Source organism: Nelumbo nucifera, chromosome 3 (assembly GCF_055504915.1).
Source record: "Nelumbo nucifera cultivar China Antique chromosome 3, China Antique-T2T, whole genome shotgun sequence".
NCBI lineage: Eukaryota > Viridiplantae > Streptophyta > Magnoliopsida > Proteales > Nelumbonaceae > Nelumbo > Nelumbo nucifera.
This window is the reverse complement of record NC_142651.1, coordinates 109,406,640-109,430,362: the sequence shown is the minus strand read 5'-3', so window position 1 is coordinate 109,430,362 and position 23,723 is coordinate 109,406,640. Positions and strand designations below refer to the sequence as shown.

At 35.7% G+C, this 23,723-nt stretch overlaps 1 protein-coding gene and 1 long non-coding RNA gene across 3 annotated transcripts; one reads left to right on the top strand and one right to left on the bottom strand.

Moving 5' to 3' along the window:
* The first annotated feature begins 1,647 nt into the window (after positions 1-1,647).
* On the top strand, positions 1,648-7,370 carry LOC148801839 (uncharacterized). The gene is made up of 3 exons (XR_016083734.1): positions 1,648-2,946; positions 6,542-6,717; positions 6,914-7,370. It is a non-coding gene; the product is annotated as an uncharacterized LOC148801839 (long non-coding RNA).
* An 803-nt stretch (positions 7,371-8,173) lies between these two features.
* LOC104607098 (nitronate monooxygenase-like) lies at positions 8,174-10,519 on the bottom strand. 2 transcript variants are annotated; one of them, XM_010272613.3, is made up of 6 exons: positions 10,247-10,519; positions 9,744-9,956; positions 9,498-9,593; positions 9,217-9,362; positions 8,822-9,047; positions 8,174-8,701 (listed from the first exon to the last, which is right to left on the bottom strand). In XM_010272613.3, the coding sequence occupies exons 1-6, from the start codon at positions 10,376-10,378 to the stop codon at positions 8,495-8,497; spliced, it is 1,020 nt and encodes a 339-aa protein (XP_010270915.1). In that variant the 5' UTR covers positions 10,379-10,519; the 3' UTR covers positions 8,174-8,494. The 2 variants fall into 2 exon arrangements, with proteins under 2 accessions (XP_010270915.1, XP_088756233.1); XM_088900107.1 differs by having other exon boundaries at positions 10,243-10,383.
* Between the last annotated feature and the right edge of the window lie 13,204 nt (positions 10,520-23,723).

The window sequence follows — 23,723 nt, the reverse complement described above, 5'->3', positions numbered from 1 at the left end:
GGTACTTCGCTTCCGGAGCATTGAACTGGACAAACCGCAGCGTACCTGACACCGAAGGAGTCCGTATCCAGAGGCGGCGCACCCGACTGAGTTGGGATTTGACGCTTGACGGCCGCATTTCAAACGGTCACCTACGACCGTCACCTGTCACCGCTACCTCCAGTTACAGAGATAGCTCCGACAAAAGGAGCAGTGACGGTTCTGCCCCAGCAGAGGCGATGACGTCCGAACTGGCAGAAGCACGGAAATACTCATTCCCGACCTGACAGGAGTCTAGGAGTGAGTGCGCGAGGTGGTTATAAAAGGCTCTCCACCCCCAAAGAGGAGGTATGCAAACTTTGTGCCATCTGGTTTTACCTTGCCTTTGAAAGATTCTAACTTAAGCTTCGGAGCCTTTACACCGGGTTCCCCCCGGAGCTTCCTCATCTCCTCCGTTTCAGGTTCTCTGCTACTCGGTTCAGAGGCAAGGTCATTGACAACTAAGACCGGCCGGATTACGCATCATCAATAATAATAATAATAATGTCAATTTTGTCTTTAATGTATATTAATGTTTACTAACTTTTTATTGATTTACGTTTTACAAAATGTATTTTACATTTATGGGGTGCACCAAGATAAAATTAAATTTCATAAATAGTTTAAAACCAGCAAAAAGTTAATGTAGGGGGTGGAAACGGTGGAACATTTTAATTTGAACCTGATCATAACGGAGTTTCAAGAGAGAGAGAAAAAGAGATGTTTTCTTGCATGAAACATTAATTGGAAATATTAAAACCAAACGAAATCCTGATGTAAAATGTGGTTAATGTGTAGCATCACAAAATCCGACGGGTGGTCTCAATATTTGACCAAAAACTCAAGGGAGGTATATAGGTAATTCACCCTTTGAAATATTCTGCCTTTTGATATTAAAAAAACAAAATCACGTTTCTACAATTAAAATGTGACAATTGATAAAAGTGACTTACTTTTCAATGTTCCATATCTCAATTATAGAAAAGCATCAAAAGTTTGTTTATTCACCTATGGTTCCTACTACCCCATAGCACGAAAATTTAAATAATAATTGAAGTGGTTGAACTGAATAACTTATTAATTGGTGATTTAATGGGTTAAGTTATTATGACGGTTGTGAGTTCTTTAATGGCTAAAATTAGAGTTGGGTTGATTACTGTTAAATCAAGGTTCAAAGTATCGATACATTTGATATATTAGTAGAGGTGTATTAGTATTAATTTTTTTTTAGTTTTTCTTTTTTCAAATTTGGTTTGGAGGGGTCAGTTTAAGGGGTTCGCCCACCCTCTGAACTAGTCAAACCCCCGAAAGCTAATACGGCCCTATATCTGTCAATATTTTGAACCTCGTGTTAAATACTTATATCATGGTTTTTAAAAACGAACCGGTGACTGAAACCTTCAGGGGTCCAGTTACCGATGTGAATGGTCTGACCGTTCGACCCAAATGGTCGATACATTCTGACAAAAAAAATAAAAAATTAAAAAATAGTCAAAACAGTTCGAACGATTATCGGCCGATTCAGCAGTTTGCTGACCAAAATCAACAATTTTAAGAAAAAAAAAAACAGTTTTTGAGGAAAACGGAACCGATTCCCCATTTTTCCGATCCGACCGTCCGGTTTTAAAAACAGTGACTTATATTTAAGAATTTTATCTATTGAAAGGGAATACAATAAATAATAATTTAATTCTACCACTTCAATAGTGGATGTACTTTGTTTTGCGCTTAGAGTGGAATTGGAATAGGGGTCAGAAGGCCTAGTTTTGAACAAAGAGGGGTAGGTGGTAGACTGTATCTTCTACCACAGAATCGATCGGCCATCATCGCCAATGGGTCGAGCTTCCTTGCAAAGTTGTTCACTTTGTCCTTCGTCTTCTGTTCTTTTTAAATTTGGAATGACAAAGCATGAAAAATTGAGCTACGAAGCTCCCCTATTGACATCCACAGAATAGATTACGGGATCACAATTAATTGAGCTACAAATCTCGAATCCCCAACTTGGTGGATGCATGTCCAACTAAGTCAACATATAGGGTAAAGGGGGCCCAATATATTGTGCTACGAAGCTCGATCAAGTTTGACCTGCGGATTGGACCCCGACCAAACCAGAGACTAGGTTAAATTCACCCAAATTTATCGTGTGAACTCCCGCCTCGCGTTAATACTTCTGGCACAAATATAGGGGCAATTGATGAGTGGTAATTTGGCATAACTTGTTAGCACGCAGATATGTGAAGCGACTTGATGATTCAATGACAATTCAATACTTTCCAACACCTCAACAAGCCAAGTTAGCTCAGGCATCTCGGGTAGTTCAGCCAAGACCGAGGTGTGAACAGCTCGTGGTGTCCCGACCAGATAAGATGCCACATAGCCCACTTTCAGAAGCTAGTTAACTGTCTCTGACCTTTCTTAGATCACAAAAAACTTTATCCTTATCCCGCCGGATTGATATATTAAATTTCATTTAGATTTAAAAGCCGCCTCTCCCTCTCTTGGTATGGTCAGAAGTCAGAACCGTGGTTTGGGATGTACCATAATCAAATTTGCACGGGACATGTTTACTTAACATGGTTGGTTTGGTAGTCCAACTTTCTCCCATGGTGGGTGAGATCCAACCATTTGCTTTAAAGTTGGTGGGTTACAAATTGGATTTCCATGGACGTACATGACAAGATGCATCCCTCCATACCACTTTATTTTTTTATTTTAACTTAGTTGGATGGTCGGAGGTTTCCAGGCCCAAGGTTTTGGCTATTGGTTTATAAATCTTACTTTAGTCCTTAGTTTTTTGTCTTTGCATTTGGATGTATGTACATTTGATTTCTGCCGCAACACAGACAAAGTCAGAATATAAAGCAATTTGTGGTTTTGGACGTGGAATTTGAAACAGCAGCAGGAGCCAGAGAGATTTCATGTGTGAAGGTAGGCCCCTTTCCTAGTGGTAAATTTATCCAGTAATTAAGCTAAAGCAGTGAAAACTGAGTTAAAGATTCCTTTCATCTGTGGTGGGAAAGGAAGATGTGTACGTGTGTTAGACGAGTCATGCACTCCTTGTAATCAAAGTTCAAAATTTTGTCACATGTCCGTTCCTATCGGTTGATACTTATCGCATTGATAAACCAAATATTGCATGTTTTGGTGTTTTGATCCGTTCAGAGGTATTTCTAAAGAGTATAACCCGTTTGAATAAATTTTGAAAAAATACAAAAAAAATGCATAGCATCGAAATAACCGATATATGCCATCAAGCATATTAGTAGGTATTTAGCATCAGAGCGTTTTATAAGTATTTTATTTCTATTGATTAGCTTTGGGATTTGGGAAATGAATGGTTCCCAATTGACATTTTTTAAAGGAATAAATTGACTGCACTCTACCTCGGTATTCTGAATTGAACTTTAAACCTATAACAATTCAAAATTATAAATACCTTCACTTATAACACTCATACCCGCCAACAAGGTTTTAAAAATTGATCCGGAAACGGAACCGTTTTAGCTATCGGTTTCCAGGTCAGCTGTTCGACCGTTCGGGTCAAATGGTTTGGACGGTTCATTTTAGGAAAGGCCAAATAGTATATGAGTCATGAGAAACAAAGAAAGGAGGACTGGAGGAGTGGAGAATAGTATTTTGTCGGCTAAGAAAGAAGAGAAGAATGAAAGAAAAAGGAAAAAGGAAAAAAAAAAGGAAAAGAAGAAAAATAAAAGGAAGGAAAGAAAGAGGGAAGGAGGGAAGAAGAAGAAGGAAGAGGAGGAGAATGATTCGACACTCACCGGCGACAACGACAACGAGATGGCGATGGTGACGGCGATAACACAGCACAGATGGTAGATCTCATACGAGTTCTCAAATCTTAGACCTGAGATTGATTTTTCATTTTTTCTCAGATCTCGATCTGAGATCTTCTCTTCTTCTTCTTCTTCTTCTTCTTCTTCTTCTTCTTCCTAGATATCAGATCTGAGTTCATGTCTCAGATCTGCAATTTCTCAAACCGCGAACCGTTATCCGGGTCAAACGAATCGACAATTCGACCACTCGGATCAGCGGTTTTCTGACCAAATCAACAGTTTTTTATCCAAGAGTGGGTCAAGGTGAAACAGAACCGGTTGCTTGAACGGTTTCCAGACTGAACGGTCCGACCGTCTGAATCAACAACGGTTCAAAAACATTGCCCACCAATGATTTGGCATCAATTCCAAACTGACACCTACACCAACTATGGAGTAAACTTAAGATTTTTGAGAGTGGACTCAATAGTAAAAACCCCCAAGTGGCACAATAACATTAGTGGCTGTTATTTAATTAGGATAAATTAACTACACTCCGTCTTAAAATTCTAAATTAAACTGCAGACCTATAACAATTCAACATTATAAACACCTCTATCTATAACACCCACACATGCTTGTAAATTGACATTAATTAGTGATCCTAAAACTTTAAAGTGATGTGATACATTAAAATTTGAAAAAGCAGACTTTTTTTAATGCAATTATCATTTTAAATATATTATAATATTAAACCAAATCATTTATAATTAACTTCAACTTCATCTCCCACTTCAAGTAAAGATAACCCTGGAATTGGGTACAAGTATAAGCATTCAGGGAGTCCAGATGTGCTTGGGGCTTTGGTAATCTTTTCTTTCCGCAAGGTTAGGTGGTCGTCCTGGCACAATAACATTAGCGGCTGTTATTTAATTTGGATGGATTACCCCAAAAGAAAAGAATTTGTAATGAAAGAATGAATGGACCATATAAATCCTCCCGTGTTTCAATAATGCAGAGAAAGGCGTGTCCCAATGGTCAATAGAATAGAATACTACCAAAGCCAATCCATCATTGTTGAACTGATCAAACAATATTATTTATATACAATACAATTCTTCATCAAGCAACGTAATCCAACCCAAGAATCAAGGACGTTTTATTTCGACATCATTGTATTAATCTTCTTTCTTACTCGGTTCCTCTTCATTCGTTCTATTGTTTTTGGGTTTATTTGACTTATCTTTTTGGAAAGATTTTTTGGTAGTTCTTTTATTTTGACATCGTTATACTAATTTTTTTTTTTTTTCGACTCTTCTTAATTTATTTATAATTTTTAGGCCTTTTTGATGTGCTTTTTTAGAAGATCTTTTAGTAGTTCTAACAGTTAAAAAATTAAGTTTTTGCATAAAGATCTAAGCAGCTTAAAGTATGTTTGGTAGATGCATATCTTTCTGTGTGTCTTTTCATGTTTTTCTGCATGAGAATAAAATACAAAAAACGTAAAACACTTCATTTGAAACTTCCCAAAATCAATCTAAAATAATCTTTTTTGGCACTCCGGCTTTTGACAATTAGATCATCCATGTATCAAATGAAAATAAACTGAAAATCAATCTTTCCAACTTATAAATAACCAAAAGACCATGTGAAAAGATGTGCCCTTCGTCAATTTTGGCTATTTGGAAGTTTTATATAAATGATACGTTATTTCATACAAGGCAGTAAAAAGGTCACAAACAGAAACAGCCCCAAAGTTTTTTTTTTTAATCAAGTGGGGTGGGTGGGTAGAATGAAATGCCACCTGGAACGCACCATCCTGATCGATTTCTGATTCTTTTTGGAGGGTGTTACCTATAAACATGGGGGCACGTGGATCTGCCTAAACCCAAACGAGCAGGGCCTCAGGGAGTGTTGTGGTGTGGTAGCTACAATTGAGCTGGCAGATGATGATGGTTCATGGGTTTTGAGGCCGATCGGTTGAGCAGTCAACTACTGTGGCACCTACCCCCACCTTATTATGGTAGGTCACGACTTCAATGTCGGTATGTATACGAGAACGGGTATCAGACTATCAGTGAGAGTAAAATAATCGCGGCTTGCAACTTCCAACAATCTTCCACCTTTGCAGCCTTAGATGACTGCAATGGCTGTTTAATAGGTTGTCAGATGCAATGACAACACCCCACATCGGTCGTTGCAACCACCCAATTTCATTTAGCATTTTACCCAATGGCGTCGGGTGGTATCATTGGTTCTACATCCCGCTATGTTAGAGGTGCAATCAAGCCGAATCAAGTTGAATTTTAGCATATTTTGGTTAAACTTGATTAAAATATTATTAGGTTAGAGTTGACTCAACTATGTTTTTTTGGTTCGAACTTAATTCGGTTAAATATTCTATATAAGTTCAAGTTCGGTTCGAAAATTCAAAAATAAATAAATATATATATATATATATATGATATCTTTTTATAATATATTGTAATATAATATAAAATATATTTTTATATTCTATAATATATATGTATATGAGCTTTCGAGTCAAACTTTTTATTAGTGAAACTCGACTAACTAATCGAATTTATCTTAAGATTTAAATTTGATTAGAGTTCAATTAGAATCGAACTTAATTAAATTTGAACCCGAACTATTTGATTAGAGTTTAATACATGGGCTTAAGTCTCTGGGTTAAGAATAACTTTTAAAGCCCGCTGTACTAGATTTAACAGAGATTATTTCTTTCTTAGGAGGATGGTGCTTGGCAATTCAGCTTCATGATAAGTCTATTCCTCAGTTGATGGTGCCTTTGTCTCAAGTGCAAGAGCAGGTTATGGTGCTGTTTGTTTTGATCTTCAAGGTGGGCTTCAGTTATCTGAATGCTGTGTTCTCTCAGATTACTTGAATCTCATTTGTCTCATGCAAGGTAGGTATAGTTTTGTTTCCTTGGAAGTTCGATCAATTTTAGAGGGGAATGGGGCATTGATAGACCCATCCCGCCTGAGCTCTATTGCTATCTTTTGAACCTGTTCAACTAGAACTCTTTCAGTAATTTCCCTGCTGCAAAAAAGAAGCTTTGAGTTGCGAACCTGAGAAAATTGACCCTACTTTGATGTGTTCAGTTGAATGGCACGTGCAAGAGAGAGAGATGATATGCTCATATGCTGGAATCTGGATTTTATTCTCACATCACGTTCCTTGCACCAATCTCACATCACTTGCAGCCACATATCAGGACGTATATGTTGTCATTTATGGGAAGATGTTTGGAATGCATGGCTGCAAAGTGCTGTAAAATTGACGTGAAGAGCAAACTCAGATTTGATGTATTCAAGTTAATTTAGGGATGCAATTTGGACAGGTTGGATTGGATTTAAGGTCAACCAAAGCCCAACCCTAAAGTTGTAAACCTTGGGCTTGGGTCTGGCCCAACCCAAGGTTAAGTCCAGGTTTATCAACCCAGCCCAACCTGAACTTAACCCAACACAACTCAGGTTGCACCTGCGCTCAGACTGGGCTTGGGTGGGTTGGTTGGGTTTGAAAGAATTTACGTTTATATCTTAATGAAGCCATCTTTTAATGGGCTTTATGGTCTAACTTAAGAACATATTTGATTAAAAATATGTACAAATTTCATTTACAAATGTACATATTCATACTTTATAGTTTATAGATATACACATGTATATATAATTTAAAAAAAAATGATATTTTGATATAATATAATGCACATATGTGTATTTTTTGGAAGGCCCTGGGTTGGATTGGGCTACTTGAGGCCTCAACCCAACCCAGACCCAAGTTTAAAATGGGCTCAAATTTTCTGGCCCAGGCCCAGCCCCAACCACCAAAAACTTAGGCCCAATCCGTGTCAAAAACTCGGGTTGGACTGCCCAAGTAGCATGAACAAAATCACAGTTTTGTGCCACCTGTCATTCGTCAACATATGAGGATGGGTGGACCGTGGACGATGTCTTTATAAAATCTGTCGTGTCTCATTAATGATGACCGCTGACACAGAACTGTGTGAGGTTAGCAGTAGATCCGCATAAATCGGGTATATTCCTTTCTAGCTGACGTGGAAATTGTTTTTTATTTTCATACCCAGTGGACCACGAAATCACGAATCAACCAACCTACCATGTTCAGTCCAGTTCAGTTCAAACAAAAACAATCTACCATGTTCTCGTGTAAAATGAGTAATCTTTTAATGAATAAAACACAAATATAATTATATATCATCTGCCATTTTGCAAATAACAATATTGAATCTGGAACTTATGAATTTCTTTCGAATATCCTTATATAGGTTTTTTTGTCTTTCCCTTCCTTTCTTACTTTTTCCTTCAAACCTTAGAAATAAGAAAAAAGAAAAAAAAAAAGGCATCTGAGTCTGTAAATTCATTTTTCACGTAGAAATGCAATTGATTTCAAATTGCATTCAAATACAGAAATCTCAAAATAATTAAACAGATCATTGAAATCCAATTAATCCAACCTTAATTATGGTTTATTCTGATAGATCAAGTACCAACTGTACGTAGGCTTGATAGATAAAGCAAAAGCAAGTAATGCAATACATGGCCAATCAACCTAGTAGAGCTCTACGTACTATGCAATAATCTTCTAAATTTTATTCTCCGGCCAAGTGTTAAAAGGCCTTTATTCAATGACTAGTTGCAGAGTAGTAGTAGTAGCAGCGATCAGGCTTGGTTGGTACCTAGGTATTTGTCGCCCAAACCCTTGATTATCTCCTTCGCTCCCTCAATAAAATTCTTTACGACGTCGCCGGCAGGGAGGATCTCCTTGATGAGCCCAACGCCCTGTCCGGCGTACATGACCATGTTCTCCAGCTCACCTGCAGTGGTGGGATTCGCCACTTGTCCGGCAAACCGTCTAAGAACAGTTTCCTGCAGGAATAATTGAGCAATTGAAGATCGATATATCGAACTAATGTTAATTTACTTATATCATCAATTAAGACGTACAGTATATATATGACATGATGAATAATAAAATTATATAATTACCTCTCCATGGATGATGGAATAGCTTACGATGGGTTGTTCTTCATTGTTTTCGACAGACTCGGGTGCATTTTTCCATTGTTGATGGAAGGGAGTGTTGAGACACCTCACGGGGGACCTCCAGGTGGCACGATTGTACAGGTCGGTGCGGTCTGTGTCCGCCTCAGTGTAATGCAGCAACTGTTGCTTGTAGTAATGGTTTGCATATGATTCCTTGGTAGCCACAAACCTGGTATTTTAAATTTTAATTGATCCATCGATCCAGGAATAAGGATTAGTTGAAGTTGAAGTTGAAGTAGTACGTACGTAGCTTCAAATTGAATATAACTCAACAGTGGAATGAGAAAGATGATAAAAAATGCATGAATTAAATTAAAGTTGTCTTAATTATTAATTACCTGGTTCCCATGCAAATCCCATGAGCACCCAATGACAAGGCAGCAACGTAGCCGCGAGGGTCAGCGATTGAGCCAGCTGCCACCACTGCAATTTCTCTGTCCCCCACCAAATCTACTACTCTTGGGAGCAAAGCTATCAGCCCAACCTATTAATTCATAGCGTTTATTAATTATTTGGGGCCGGTTAGTTGTTTATAACTACGTACATGCTGGATCAATTAATATTAGACAGAGAAGCTAAGCTAAGAGAGAGAGCTAGCGAGAGAGGGAGCATTAATTACAGTGCCAATGATATGTCCTCCTGCTTCCACTCCCTGTACAATAATACAGTCGACCCCTGCTGCAATTGCTTTCTCTGCATCCTTCAATGATCCGATCTACAAGCAATATTTGACATACATATGCATTAATTAATTAGCTTAATTTTACCAATTGCTATATATATGTTCAGCATCAGATTGGGTTAATTAGTTAATAAAGGGTGCGCATTCTATATGTGAATATATAGAACATATATATGTATATACTTGATGCAATATCTTGACACCATGTTTGTGAGCTTCATCAACCATTTCCTTGGTGAAGTCACCCCAGTAGACTTGCATGCATGCAAGCTTCTCGTCAAAAATAGCTTGCACTGTTCGTGTGTTGTCGAATTCTAGCAGAATTCCCGCCCCAAAGGGCTTGTCTGTCAGCTTTCTCGTCTCCGTGATGGCTTTCACCGTCATGTCATAGCTGTTCTGTATACAACATGCAAAACCCCACAACTTAGCATAAGACCAAAGCTGATTATTTATTTTTATCATTTCATATCGATCATCTCTCTTCCCATATGTGTATATGGAAATTAAAACAATTATATATATATATATATATATGCATATATTAGGATGTCCAGATCCCAATTTATATATATGCTTTGTCTTTTAGTGGATCAAAGACGTTATATATGTTCCAACTTCCAAGAAGAAAAAAAAAATGGGAGAGAGATGGCAAAGTTGATAATGAAGAAGAATGACTTCATACTTACGACGGGGCTAACCAAGAGGCCGATGCCTCCAGCATTAGCCACAGCGGCGACCAGTTTGGGGCCGGCCACATCAGGACCCATTGGTGCCAACACAATTCCGTTGTCAAACCCAAGGATTCCACCAAAAGCCATATTTGTATTCTCTGCTACGGTTCTCTCTCCAGAATACCCCAAGTGCCCAATTAAAGATGATGACGAGAGTAGTAGCTAGTAGTTCTATTACGCTAGCTACTAATTGATTCAGATGGATGCAGATGAGTGAGGAGCTCTCACTGCCTCCCCCGCCTATTTGGAGCATTTGGAGCACACACCAGTGCACAGCTTGTGTCAGAGTGTATGGATGATAGAGATGGCCAAGCCATGCATTAACTCTCGGAATATTTAAAAAATGGATCATTTAATTTTCATCCATTGCCTTATCTCTCTCATTAAAACAACAAATTAAATAAAAAAAAGGGAACACGTAAGAATTGAAGAGAGAATATATATATATATATATATGTACAGAATTGGTGCACGTAACATGTAAGAAATTAAGAAAGAAAAGTCAATTAAAATAGCTCAACAAACAGTAAGGCTTTGGTGAGTACTCAAAGTAAATGTTGATGGTGATGATCCATGAAATTGTAGTTGCATTGCACCGCCCAGCGATTACTCCCCCCATGTCCCCACCCACTATATTAAACGATGTTAATAAATTTCCAACACCTGCCAACACCAACACCACATAAATATATATATATATATATATATCCTGAAATCCACATCGTCTGAATTGAATGATTTCAGTAGTGTAATACGAAGCCAAAATATGTATCACCTTAGGAGATGTAGAAAATATAACTTTTTTGGTCGTTTACTCAATCAAATTAACGTAATTATGAGCATATATAGTTCCAATATTAAAAACGAAAGTGGGATTAGGATATGATGTTCATTCTATATAATTATTAGTAATACTCATCAGCTGGAGAGTAGTTGACTTGATTAATTTGTTAAACAGATGGGGAATTAATTGCGTTCAAATTAATAAAAGTGAGCCTTAATTAACCAAATTTTGCATCCCACGAGCTTCATGCAACAGGCTTCTCCCACGAGAAGCTTTCCTGCATTAATGCCCCACGTTTTCGGTTTTTAACTTTTTATTTTTGAAAGCCATCTGATCACATCCAGTCATTCCTCCTACATATATGTCACCCACCCTCAACCCTCAACCCTCAACTCTCAAGTGAGATCAAATCAGCTCCCCACAAGATTGTTCCCAACAACATCTCTACCGTATATTGGAAACATCTTCCGATGATAATTCCAAAAATAATGATATCATCATCAAGAGATGCTCTCAATATATGGCGATGTACTATAGGACATTGTGGGGAGCAATCTCGTGGGGTGATGATTTGAACTCCTCTCAAGTCAAGGCCTCAATCCTCGTGGCTGGATGCAATTGGCCTGCACGGAGCGCTGCTCATGCATGCCAAGTGTAATATAAATTATTCCTTCAACAAAGCAATGGTGCCAATTAATCATGTTCATGGTTTTAAAGTTGAAACCTTCGTATTACTTATTTATCCATCTTATTATAATTATTTCCTACCACCAAAATTATTTGAGATATTAAAAAATAAATTATTTTTATAATTTTTACTCTTTTTTATGTATTTTATGGAAAAAACTTCATAATTATACTAATTACTATTAGGGGTGCTCACGGTTCGATTAACTGAATCATGGGGCATTTTTGGAATTGAATCGGTAGTACCGGTTTTTGGAAAACTAGTAACTAGAACCAAACCAAAACCAGTTGGTTAACCATTTGACCAGTTCAGTTAACCATCGATTTTTTGGTTTTTTAGTTTTTATAATATAATATTATAAAAATATATAATAAAATTATAAATATTTATATATATATAGTATTATATTTTAAATAATAAATAATACATAATATATTATAAATATATATTTATGTATAATGCATATTTATTAATTTATAATATATAATATACATAAATATATATAAAATATATGTATACCGGTCTATTTGGTTAACCGTTGGTTTTTTATATTGGTTAACTGAAACCGAATTAATACCTTCGGTTTTTTAAAAACACCAACTGACCGATTTGATTAATCGATTTTTGGTTCGGTTTCAGTCTATTCAGTTTTTCAATTTTTTTTCTCACCCCTAATTAGTATAAGTAAAATCATCATAAGAGGTTAAATATATCTATGCATGTCAAACGGCCAAACGTGCGTGTAATTAAATGAAAAACCAAATAAAATACACAAGAAAGTGTTTTAATGTCCTAACCCACTAGCTTGGATGAAGTATCTTGGATTTTAATCAAATTTTCTCTTTCATGAGTTTTTTTTATATTTTATTTATTTTTTATGGATAATCTCTTTCTTGAGGTTGCTTTCTAAATTAGAGTTCCTCCATAAATTCAGCCGGAATTTGTGGTTTAAAACGTTCCTATGAGGTCTATGTGTCAGTGCGCCCATATCAATTCATAATTTCATATCCATCAAAACACAATCGTTACCGTATGATATAAGCAGCATGGAAACCTCCGCCATGACACGTGTATATATATATAAGAATTAAATAATAGATCAGAATTTAATAAGTTTATATCCAAATTCAATTCAATTACATAAATCGTATGAATTGGATATCTGAATTTGATTGATTATGTTGAATTTTGAATTTAGAATAGAATTTTCGAATATGGTGAACACCCCTAGCCACCAAACGCTTTGAAAAAAAAACATACGTCTCAAGAAACTGCCAAACAACATATGTTGATGCCTTTTTTGCCATTTTTGAAAATATAATGTAATGCATGTTGTTAAACCAAACATCATCATAATATACAAGTTGGTACAGTAGGTTTGATGACTCTGGACCCGCATTATGCCTCTTAAAAGAGGAGGATATAGTGAGAGATCATACAAGTGTGCCTTTGGTTGTATAGTGAGGGATCATATAGGTAAGTTTTTAATGGCAAAAATAGGTGAAATCGATCAAGCTTCAATTACATTAGCAAAAATGTAGGTCACTCTTGAGGCCCATAAATTTGCGCAGCTATTTCAATAAGCCCCTGCTTAGGGGTGATCATTTCAGCCTGGCTTGGCCTGGCCTGGAAAATTCGGGCTTAGGCCTAGGTTTTTTGTTAAGGCCCAGTTCGGGCCTGGGCCAGCATATTAGGCCCGCAAAATTTAGGGCCAGGCTTGGACCTAATTTTTTAGGCTCGGCCCTACTTGGATATTTATAAATAATATTATATATATATATATATATATATATCTTTATGTATATATGTTATTTAAAAATATTTGATAATTGATGTTTGATATATATTAAATAGGATTTATAGGAGATTAAAGGTTTTAATCCTACGGTCTTAGATCTTACCAAATTCTAATCTAGTATTTAATGAAATATAGAAATTACTAAACCCTAATCTTCCCGACTCTTTTCCTCTCACCAATTTAACAAAACCACCGCCGCGCCCAATCTCTCTCTCTCACCAAAAGACAAATCTTCTAGTGATGAAGACTCCATTGATGAAGATAAATTTGAAGTTTAGAGTGATGGCAAGTTTTGGGTAAAATTGAAACCATTTTTAATATTTTATTACTTTTTTATTTACATTAATTTGAACTATTTTTTCTTAGTTTGCTAATATCTTTTTTATTTCACTTTTTATTTGTAGGAGTTGAATAGAAGATGGAGCCCCTTATAGAGATGTTTAAAGTTGTTTTGTGGATATTAAATGACAATAGATGGTTATTTTTTTATAGATATTATAGTTCTAGGTTGATTTTTTGTTGATAGAAGAATTGGTTTGTTAAAATTATCATTTTTAGCATACTAATAACCAATTGAAACTTATAAATTACAAGGTATAATTATTTAATTTCTTTTATGTTAGAATATTTTGTCTTGATATTAAGTTTAAAGCTTCTTACAAGTTACTATAGTCTCCATGACAACAAGTGAAAAAAAAAGTACAATTGTTTAATTTTGGAACTAAAATACAATAATTAGGCCGGAATCTTGGCCCGGGCCCATGTAGGGCCAGGCCCGAGCTTATATTTTTAGGCCCATAATGCGGATCAGGCTGGGCCCAGGCCTAGCCTAAGCTTGTTGTTATGAAGGCAAAGCCCGGCCCGGCCCATGATCACCCCTACCCCTAATTCAAAAGTGTATCGATAACAATGACAAAAATTGAGGACTGATAGTAAACATAGTGTTGTGACTTTGTTTTGGGGTAAAGAAAGCTTTGTATTGAAGAAGAAAGATACATTAGAATTGTCCAGGTCAGCTAGATCTTGTATCCACTTTGGACAATCTAGGACTAAAAATCCAAAACCTGAGATACCCATTCTAGCCAACTTGTGGGCTACCACATTCCCAGCCCTATTAGTAAAAGAAAAACTAACATTCTTGTCTTTTGATCAATTTACAATATCATACACTAGAAACTGAGGGAGAACTTTTCAATGGAGAAGGCATGAATCAAGTTACTACAATCACTTTCCAAAATGAAATGAGAATCATTCAAAAAAAATGAAGCAACTTTAGCCCCTGAAGAACAACCACAACTTCTGCTTGGATTTCAGATTGCACTCGTATACTTCCAAACATAGCAGCAACATCCCTACCAGAGGATTCCCTTGCATTGACTCCAAAACCTTCCTTATCAGCTTAAAAAAAAAAAAACTCCCATTTGTGTTGATCTTTATAGTTCCTTGACTAGGGGCTTTCCAAAAAAAGTCTTTCCATGTAGGATCAATTGAAGGAGGGTTGCATCCTTGATGGAAAGTCATGGCCCTCTCCTTTGTCATCCAATCAATAGAAAGCAACACCACACCAAGGCTTATAGTAGAGTTTTCAAAGATAATTTTTTTATGTTTCTAGATAACCTAAATAGTAAAAGCAAATAATGCTAACAACTCTTCCTTCATATAACCCTGGCTTTTACATAGATCAAACCACTAACCGAACCAATTAGAAAAAGAAGAAACAGAAGCACAAGTTTGATATTTAAGGCACATCCAAACCACACCCTCTTAGGATAATCAAAGAAAAATAAAGCATGGCAGAGGGATTCCTCTTCTTTGTTACAAATTGGGCACATTCTAGAATCTCCAATTACACTTTTAAAGAGGCTTGCATTCACAACTACTGCATTCCAACATGTCCAAGTAAAACTTTTTACCTTTGGGTCAATTTTTAAAGCACACAATTCCTTCCAATGATGCTTTTTCATACTACAAGGAACACGAGTTGGAGAAGTTGACTTGCCATCCTTATTTACCAAATTCCTAGCAACTAAGTAAGTTGACTTGACATAGAAACAACCATTTTTGTTTAAAGTCCAAGTTAATTTATCATGCCAAGAACCATCACCTAAAGGGATGTAGGGATGTTTAAAATATGATTTGCATATATATAATATGATTTTCATTCTAGCTTCTACCTGAAGTGTTCATTAGGTCCTTAATCACAATCAAATTGTGATTTAAAGGTATAGGTCCTTGGATTCTAAAATTAGGGATTTAATGGAACCAAGGGTCATCCCAAATTTTTGTGTTCTCTCCATTATTTACTACCCAACATGCCCTAGGATCCCCTATGAGGAATGTTTAAAGTAAGCAAATATTTCCCTTTTTTAAGTACTTTGCTCTAATGACCTGAGCCCATAAACTTTTCTCACCTTAGCGTAGACTCCACACTTGGTTTGCTAGGAGGGCCAAGTCAAAACAGTGAGGGCCAAGCAAATATTCCTATTTATATGGATAGGACCTTTGAGACATAAAGGGAAAGGTAGGGAGATAAAGGGTCTCCTTGCCTCAATATTCTCTCTAGAACTAGGGTTTGATTTAGGATACCATTTATCAGAATTTAATAAGTGACTGAGGCTACACATTTCATGACCCATTAAATCCAGTTCTCCCCAAACCCTAGATTTTGTAGGGCCTTCCTAAGAAAGACCCATTCAACTCTATCATAGGCCTTGTTTGTGTCTAATTTGAGGGTCATCCACTTCTTCCCCCTAGTTTCCTCATGTAGTCAGTAACTTTATGGGCAATTAAGACATTATCTTGGATTAGTCTTGTTGGGGTGAAAGCACTTTTGTTTATAGTAATGATTTTATTTAGAAGGGGCTTGACTCGATTTACAAGGATCTTGGTAATTATCTTGTAGGAGGTATTACAGTGGCTGGTGGATCTATAATAATTGTGGGATTTCAGGCTCTTTACTTTTGGGATTAAGGCAATAAATGTGGAGTTTAAATCCCTCAACATATGACCAAATTGAAAAAAAAAACTATTTTACTTCTTTTTCTACATTTGGACCCACAATACTCCAACACTTCTGATAAAACAGATTTTGAAAGCCATATGGACTCGGAGCCTTCCTCGGGGCCATTTGGAAGAGAACTTCTTTAGTTTCCTTAGAAGTCACTTCTTTCTCTAAAATCCTTTTGTCCCCCTCGTCTAGTTTACACTCCAAGTTTGCAAGATAAAGATCAGTATTCCTAGGGTTGGAGAAATTATAGATTTCTTGGAAGTGGGAGTTCAAAATATGTTCAATTTCATCCACTTTGTTAACCCACACTCCATCCATTATTATCTTGTAATTTGAGGATCATGTTTCTTGCTTTTATCCTTTGGGTTATAGCATGGAAGGACTTAGTATTCTTATCTTCATACATAATCTAATTGACCTTAGCTTTTTGATGCGACATAATCTCTTCTCTTTTTAGAAGCACATATAGATCCTCATGGATCTTCTTAATTTCCTCAATGTTTAAACTTTCTTTTCTTTTACTTTCCTTCCCCTTAATTTTGTTCTTTAAATTTAGTGTCTTCCTTTGGAAAAGCCTAAAAACTTTCTTATTACAATTTTGCAAAGCTTCTTGCACCTTTTTACACTTTTGACCCAACCTAAATTGATGAAGGCCTGGAACCACAACATCCCACCCTTCTCGAATCACCTTTTCACAGTCTTCATGAGTAGTTCATATTTCCTCAAATCTGAAAAGCATCTTCTTTCACTTTAGATTTCTTTCATTGTTAAGGCAATTGGAGAATGATCAGATCCCACCAAACAGAGGACTCTACACTCAGGCTGTTTGAAAATTTCTGTCCATTGTTTATTACATAAGTTTCTATACAATTTTGCCTTGATAAAGTTTGGCCCTTCCTTTTTATTTGACTAGGTGAACCAAGGCCAATTGTTAGTAATTTTCTGAAGTCCACAATCACTCAGAAACTTTTTGTTTTTGTTTTCTAAGTAGATCCTATTACACTACTTACCACATTCTTTTTCATTTTGATTGAAAATTAAATTGAGGTCACCAACACAGCACCAAAGACCTTAAACTAGGTTAGCCTGAGAATACCACTTATGTGAAAAAAAATCTAGTTATTGTTTTTTTTTTTTTTTGTTCCCCATAGGTGAACCAATAACCTCAATCTCCTACCCATTTATCTGAAATCCTCACATGAATAAAATTTGGATCTTTATACATAAACTTGATCTCCACATCTGGTTCCAGAAAAGAGTGAGCCCATCACTCAAACCCCTTAAATCCTCACCCCAGCAACTCAATTGCTTCAAAAAACCGAACTTCCTTTTACAGCTTAACAGAGAGGTTTTTGTTTTCATTAGAAAAATTACATCATTTTTCACTCATTTGGGTCTCTTTTCAAGGCCCGAATTGTTAAGGGGGACCCTATCCCTTAATAATTGCAGCCCAAAATCTTCATTTGGTCCTTGAGTTCTATTTAGGGACAGAACCATGAACCCACTTATTAGATAGCCTTGAGATCTTCCCAAACAGTTTTTTTAGCTAATCTCTTAGAACATGGACTACAATTTTCTTTTCTATGGACACATCAATTCCCAGAAACATCTCTATAGACTTAGAGTTGAAATTGGCGCTCCCTTCCCCCAACTAGTGGTAGGATCTAAACATGCCTTTTGAAAATTTGTTGATACCAAGCCTGGTCACCTTACGATTTTTTTTTTTTTTGGATTTTAGGGCTTAAAATAGTATTCAAAGAATTTTTTCCATTTTTCTTTTTTGAACTTTTTTAACAACATGACCAAGATTGGAGTAAATTTTGTGGTAGAAAACTACTCTCCTTTTTTTTCTTGGAGCAACTACTCTGCTTCATTTCGAATCTGATAATTCAGTCCAAGGATCTTTCCTTTTGTGACTTTTCTAGATCTTTTGGATTGACCAAGTATTAGTAGAAGTTACAACCTTACAAGGGGAATTCCAATCATAATAAAATATTTAAAGAAAACATTTGCCTTTAAATTCTTAAAAATAATATGATTTACCTCTCCTTAAGCAAATTTACTAGATGACAATTGGAAAACTTCTACATCTGGCTAGGTCCATGGTTGCACCTTCCAGAGTTCCGGTAGCTTCACCCATTTCTTCTAAGTTGTTCCCTTCTTCAATTGCTTCTACATTGATTAGGCTATTTATGCCAAAAGGTTCACTTTCATTTTGTGCAACTTATTTCCTTTTCGGATTTTGCATCGAACATACCAAAACAATCCTAACTTCCCCTGGCTTTTGAAACAGTTCCCCTGCATGCTCATATTGCATCTTCTTAACTGATCCCACCCAACTAGTTTCAAGTCTTAGTTGACTATCAGAGATGTCTCGAATCACAACACTTGTTCTTTTCCTATTTTGTCTCCACATCACCTCAGCATAATCCTATTCCTTTGCTACAATCTTTTTACCTTTATTTTTCCAAGTAAGATTTCTGAAGATTTCAAAATTTTTTAGATTTGTTGTCATTATTAGGCTATTGAAAATTCCAAAACTAAGGTAGTCCATATCTTTTCAAACTGAAGAATGAATGAAACTGCGCTCACCTGCTCTGCCCCAACTCCATTGATGGTTGATTTTGACTTGTACCTCCCTCAACTGCCACGTTACCCAAACCTTGATCGTTCTCTAATCCTCCCAAACTCTGACTAACCTTCTCTAGCAAAATCAGAACTCAATAATGGTGTTCTCCAACCACAACACAATGGACCTTTGTAGTCAAGTGCTCCTGCTCCTCTTGGAAAAGCCTTCTCCTGACCGAGTTCCCACTTCCACTCGATGTGTCCCTTTGTACCACTCTCTCCAATAAGCCACTTTGCTCATTCTCCATTCTCTCTTTCCCAAGTAGGAGTTAAGGTCTTAGCAACTCCTTTCTCATAGTTTCATTGGTTGTAAGACCCTCCGCTTGTTTTGGATCGGTTTTGTTTCCTCTTTTACAATGTTCTCCATCGAGACCACTTCACACCTATCTTCTTCATGCCCTATAATACCACATCTAACACAGAGAATCGATAACTTTTCATTCATAAAGTCATACTAGGTCTCAACACCATCTTCATCCCTTTCCAAAGTACTTGGAACTAAAGGTTGTCCAGTGTTTAATTGAACTCTTATTCAGAACAACCTATTCCATATTGGTTCATCTCCTTCCAATTCATCATCCCCCACGAACTCTCTGATTGGAGTTCCTAAGCATCGAACAATGTTTGCACCCCAGTCCCACGTCATTTTCTCAGGTGGGACTCCTAATATTCGAACACTAATGGAGAGTTCAGAGAACTCCATTGTCCTTGTATCAGCCCTGGGATACCATCTCTAAAACAAGACTAAGTACCATTTCACCAACCACAGCTCTTGCTTCAAAAATTTCTTTAAATCCCTTTTTTCTTAAAGTAAATTTGCATCACCTCATCCATTAGCTACCCCACTTCATATTTATTGTTCTCCTAGAAATTTCTCATCATGTGCAAAACTCTATGGGCCCTCATATGTTTGTCTAGTAAGACCTTGAATAGAGCACAACCACACCTTTCTTCCATACTTTTTTTAACGAGACGACCTTCTTCCCTATCTCCATCAGCTGCTCCTCCCTCCATGGTCCAGGCTTCGGCATGCAAAACTCCATCACAGACACTCTAAAGACTAAAACCAGTTTCTATTTAGCAAACAACCTGACCTTTGAAAAGACAAAGCACCAAAGAGCTAAAAAGAATTCATAGCACATTCAGTTTTACATTACTAATCCTAATGTTGTGACTTATGATAAGACATTTTCAAACTTTATCTTGTAGTGTGTCCCACCACGTAAGAAGGCTGAAGCTTCCAATAGTTGTTTGAACTTGATTACAATTTGTAATTTTGTAATCATTCGAGAATTTTTATTTTAGAGTGATAAGTAATAATGATATAATGTGAAATTTATTTGATGTGAAGATGGGAATAACTGAAACCTTTTTGTAGAGCTTTTACTAGATTTATTAGGCTAAAGGAGTCTAGATTCCATAGGCTTTTTTACCTACACTTCTAGCCCTTGTTTGGAATGCTTATTTGATAGATAAGTGATTAAAAATAAGTGTTCAAGAGTATTTGGTGAAGAAGCACTTATTTCAAAAAGAGTAGCATAGGTATTTTTAAAATAACACGGCAGATCAAGATGGGTTATAAAGGAAATAAGTACTTATTAAGTAAGAGCTTAAAATTTGTACCTTTTGAAATATACGCACTAATTCAAGCTTATTTTCCAAATGCAAATAAGTTTTTATAGGTGTGGTCACGACCCAAAATAAATGCTTATGCAAATAAGCACATAAAACAATGTTTAGAAAACCTAATTGAATTGGTCGATTGAACCGTGACCAAGCCTATATTTGGTTTAGTCATACCTTAGGAATCAGAATAGGTGAAAAACCACCCAAAACTAACTAACAAACTGGTTTAACTAGGAAATTGATGAACTGGTCCCGATTTCCTACAACCGCCCATGTCTCAATCATGTAGAATTTTTCAAAATGTGAATGGAAAAATTCAAACCCATGGCCTTTTTTCCATGCATATTACTTTGTTATCATTAATCGACTTCATTATTTGTGTTTTTTTAGTGAATCTTTAATGTGCATATTGCATTAATACACATGTATTTTAAAGAAATGCGAGTTAAGGGGTTTAAACCATGGTTAATTGCTTTAAATATCAAAGCATTAGCCATCTATCAATCACATTCAAGTATAAATTTATTTGTATAATATGTTATATAATATATGACCCCATGGTAGATATATGTATATGCCACATCATCATAATTTGACTTTTGATTTGATTGTGATTGATATGTTAGGTCTGATTCTTTGGACATTGCTTAAAAATAAAACTCCTAGAAAAAAAAAAAACTCAATCAAAAAATGCGTTGGAGACCTTGGCTGGCCTAATAGATGGAATGATTTCCAAACTCTCATAAAAACATAGGAAACCTAGGAGGTGTTTGGCAATATGGTTGGTTTTGTTTTTTGAAAAGAAAAACAACTACCATATACATTTACAAAAGCAATATAATTTTGCTGATGTAAATATGTGATGAAGACAAATTTAATTTTGTTGTCAAACACCCCCTTATTTTGGTTGTTTTTGTCACCATTGTCATTTTAGATTCAAACATTGAGAAAAGCAATGGCGTTTTATGTTAATACACCCAAGATTTTAAAAGGCTGAAGGCGGAGGTTAGGCGGTTGGATGCTAAAGAGGGAAGGTGTAAGCCTGAAGGTGGTTTAAAGCATAAGTCTCAAAGTATAAATATAATTTTTTTTTAACTTTTATGTATATAAATATAATGTATGCACATATGTATGTATATGACATAGTTTATTTTATTTTATAGCTTATATATTTTATTTTCATTACATACATATTCTTTTTAATATGAGCCTTATGTTTTTTCTTTTTTCTTTTATATTTCATAGCTTTGTTTATCTAAATTAGTTAATATTACATACATACTAAAATTATTTGTAAAATTTTATGCATTAAGGGTACAATTTATTTATTTTATAGCAATTTTTATATTAATGTTCATTTTTTTGTCTTAAAATTAACATATGTTTTATGGTAATAACTTACCTAAATAAAATTATCCATTTACTTAATTTACCTAAATTAATCATATATATATACATATTTATATTTAATTTCCTTGTATATTTTTCAAATATATTTTTTATAGTTAATTCATATGTTTATTTTTTATTAAATTATATTCTTTTTAATATGATATATTTTTAATTTTATTTTACATTAATAACCATTTTTGTGAAATAAAAATAGTTTTACTTAATTTATATACATTTTAGATTTTTTTAATAGTTCAATTTATAAATGATGAAGTATTAAAACAAGTAAAAGGGGAGTTCTGTTGGAGCGAAAGCTAGCAAGGGAAGCGGGCTCGCCTAATGGGACTTTTGACTCGGAATCCAATCATTTGGTTAGATAGAATCAAAATTCGATTCCCATTCTTGGTGGAATGACATTACCCAATTCTTCAATTTCCTCCCTTTTTGGGAATGAGAATCCCATTCCAATTGATTCCAATTCCTATCTGAACTAAACAATTATGGGGAATAAACCATTTTGATATCAATTCAAATGGATTTTGATTCTGATTTCGACTAGGAACCAATTAGATTCTTGTTGATGCATTAAAATATGAAAGTCAAGATTGTCAAAAATTCCTACCATTTACAATTCTTCCATGTTCCATCTTTACAAAGTTCTCAATCCAATGGTTTAGCGTAGGGGTGAGCATGGGCCAATTCGGTTCGGTTCCATGGAAAAACTTGGAACCTAGGGGTCGGTTCCAGGTTTTTGGAACTGGAACCTACCCTGTGAAGGTCGATTCCAGGGTTGGTTCCGGCCTTGGTGGTTTCGAGGTCGGTTCCAGGGTCTACCCATGGAACCTGTACTTTCTTTACTCTTCCCCTTTACAAAAAAAGCATATTATTTAAAAACTTGGTTTTTAATAAATATATAATATATAGTTTAAAACTTATATTACCGTTATTGATTAAATTGGATAACTTATCATGTAAATTATCATTATATGGTTAAAAACTTATAAATTAAATTTAAATTTTGTAAACATTACCTTGCACACTACTTATTGTACACATTCAAATATTAAAATGAAAACAAATGATCAAATCACTTAAGTAACTCAATGGTTAAGTGAGACCATGGCCTTTGTAACCATGAACATTCGGGTTCAAATCTCCACATCCCCCAAAAGTATTTTGGGGTTTATTTCAAGGCAAGTTCGATTCCAAGGCAAGTTCCAACAAGGTCAGTTCTACCAGGGCCAACCAAGGCTGGTTCATCAGGTCGGTTTAGGGTAGGGTAAACCCCTAAACCCTAGAACCGGCTTGGGTGGGGGTTGGTTCTAAGAATTTGGAACTAGACCCTACCTTGTAACATATTGGGTAGGGTCGGTTCAAGGCTGCTTCAAGGTCGGTTCCATTCAATTTTGGGTAGAACCTACCCATTTGCTCACCCCTAGTTTAGCGTTATCTAATGTGCTTATTTAAAAAATAAGTGTTTATTGAATAATTGCTTAAAAATAAATGCTT

What these genes read in the sequence shown, in the direction of transcription:
- LOC104607098 (XM_010272613.3), bottom strand. Translation starts at nt 10,378, where the DNA reads ATGGCTTTTGGTGGAATCCTTGGGTTTGACAACGGAATTGTGTTGGCA. An exon ending in GCCTCTTGGTTAGCCCCGTC is followed by an intron (nt 9,957 to 10,246) that starts GTAAGTATGAAG and finishes TGTTGTATACAG; the next exon opens with AACAGCTATGACATGACGGT. An exon ending in ATTCCATCATCCATGGAGAG is followed by an intron (nt 8,702 to 8,821) that starts GTAATTATATAA and finishes TTATTCCTGCAG; the next exon opens with GAAACTGTTCTTAGACGGTT.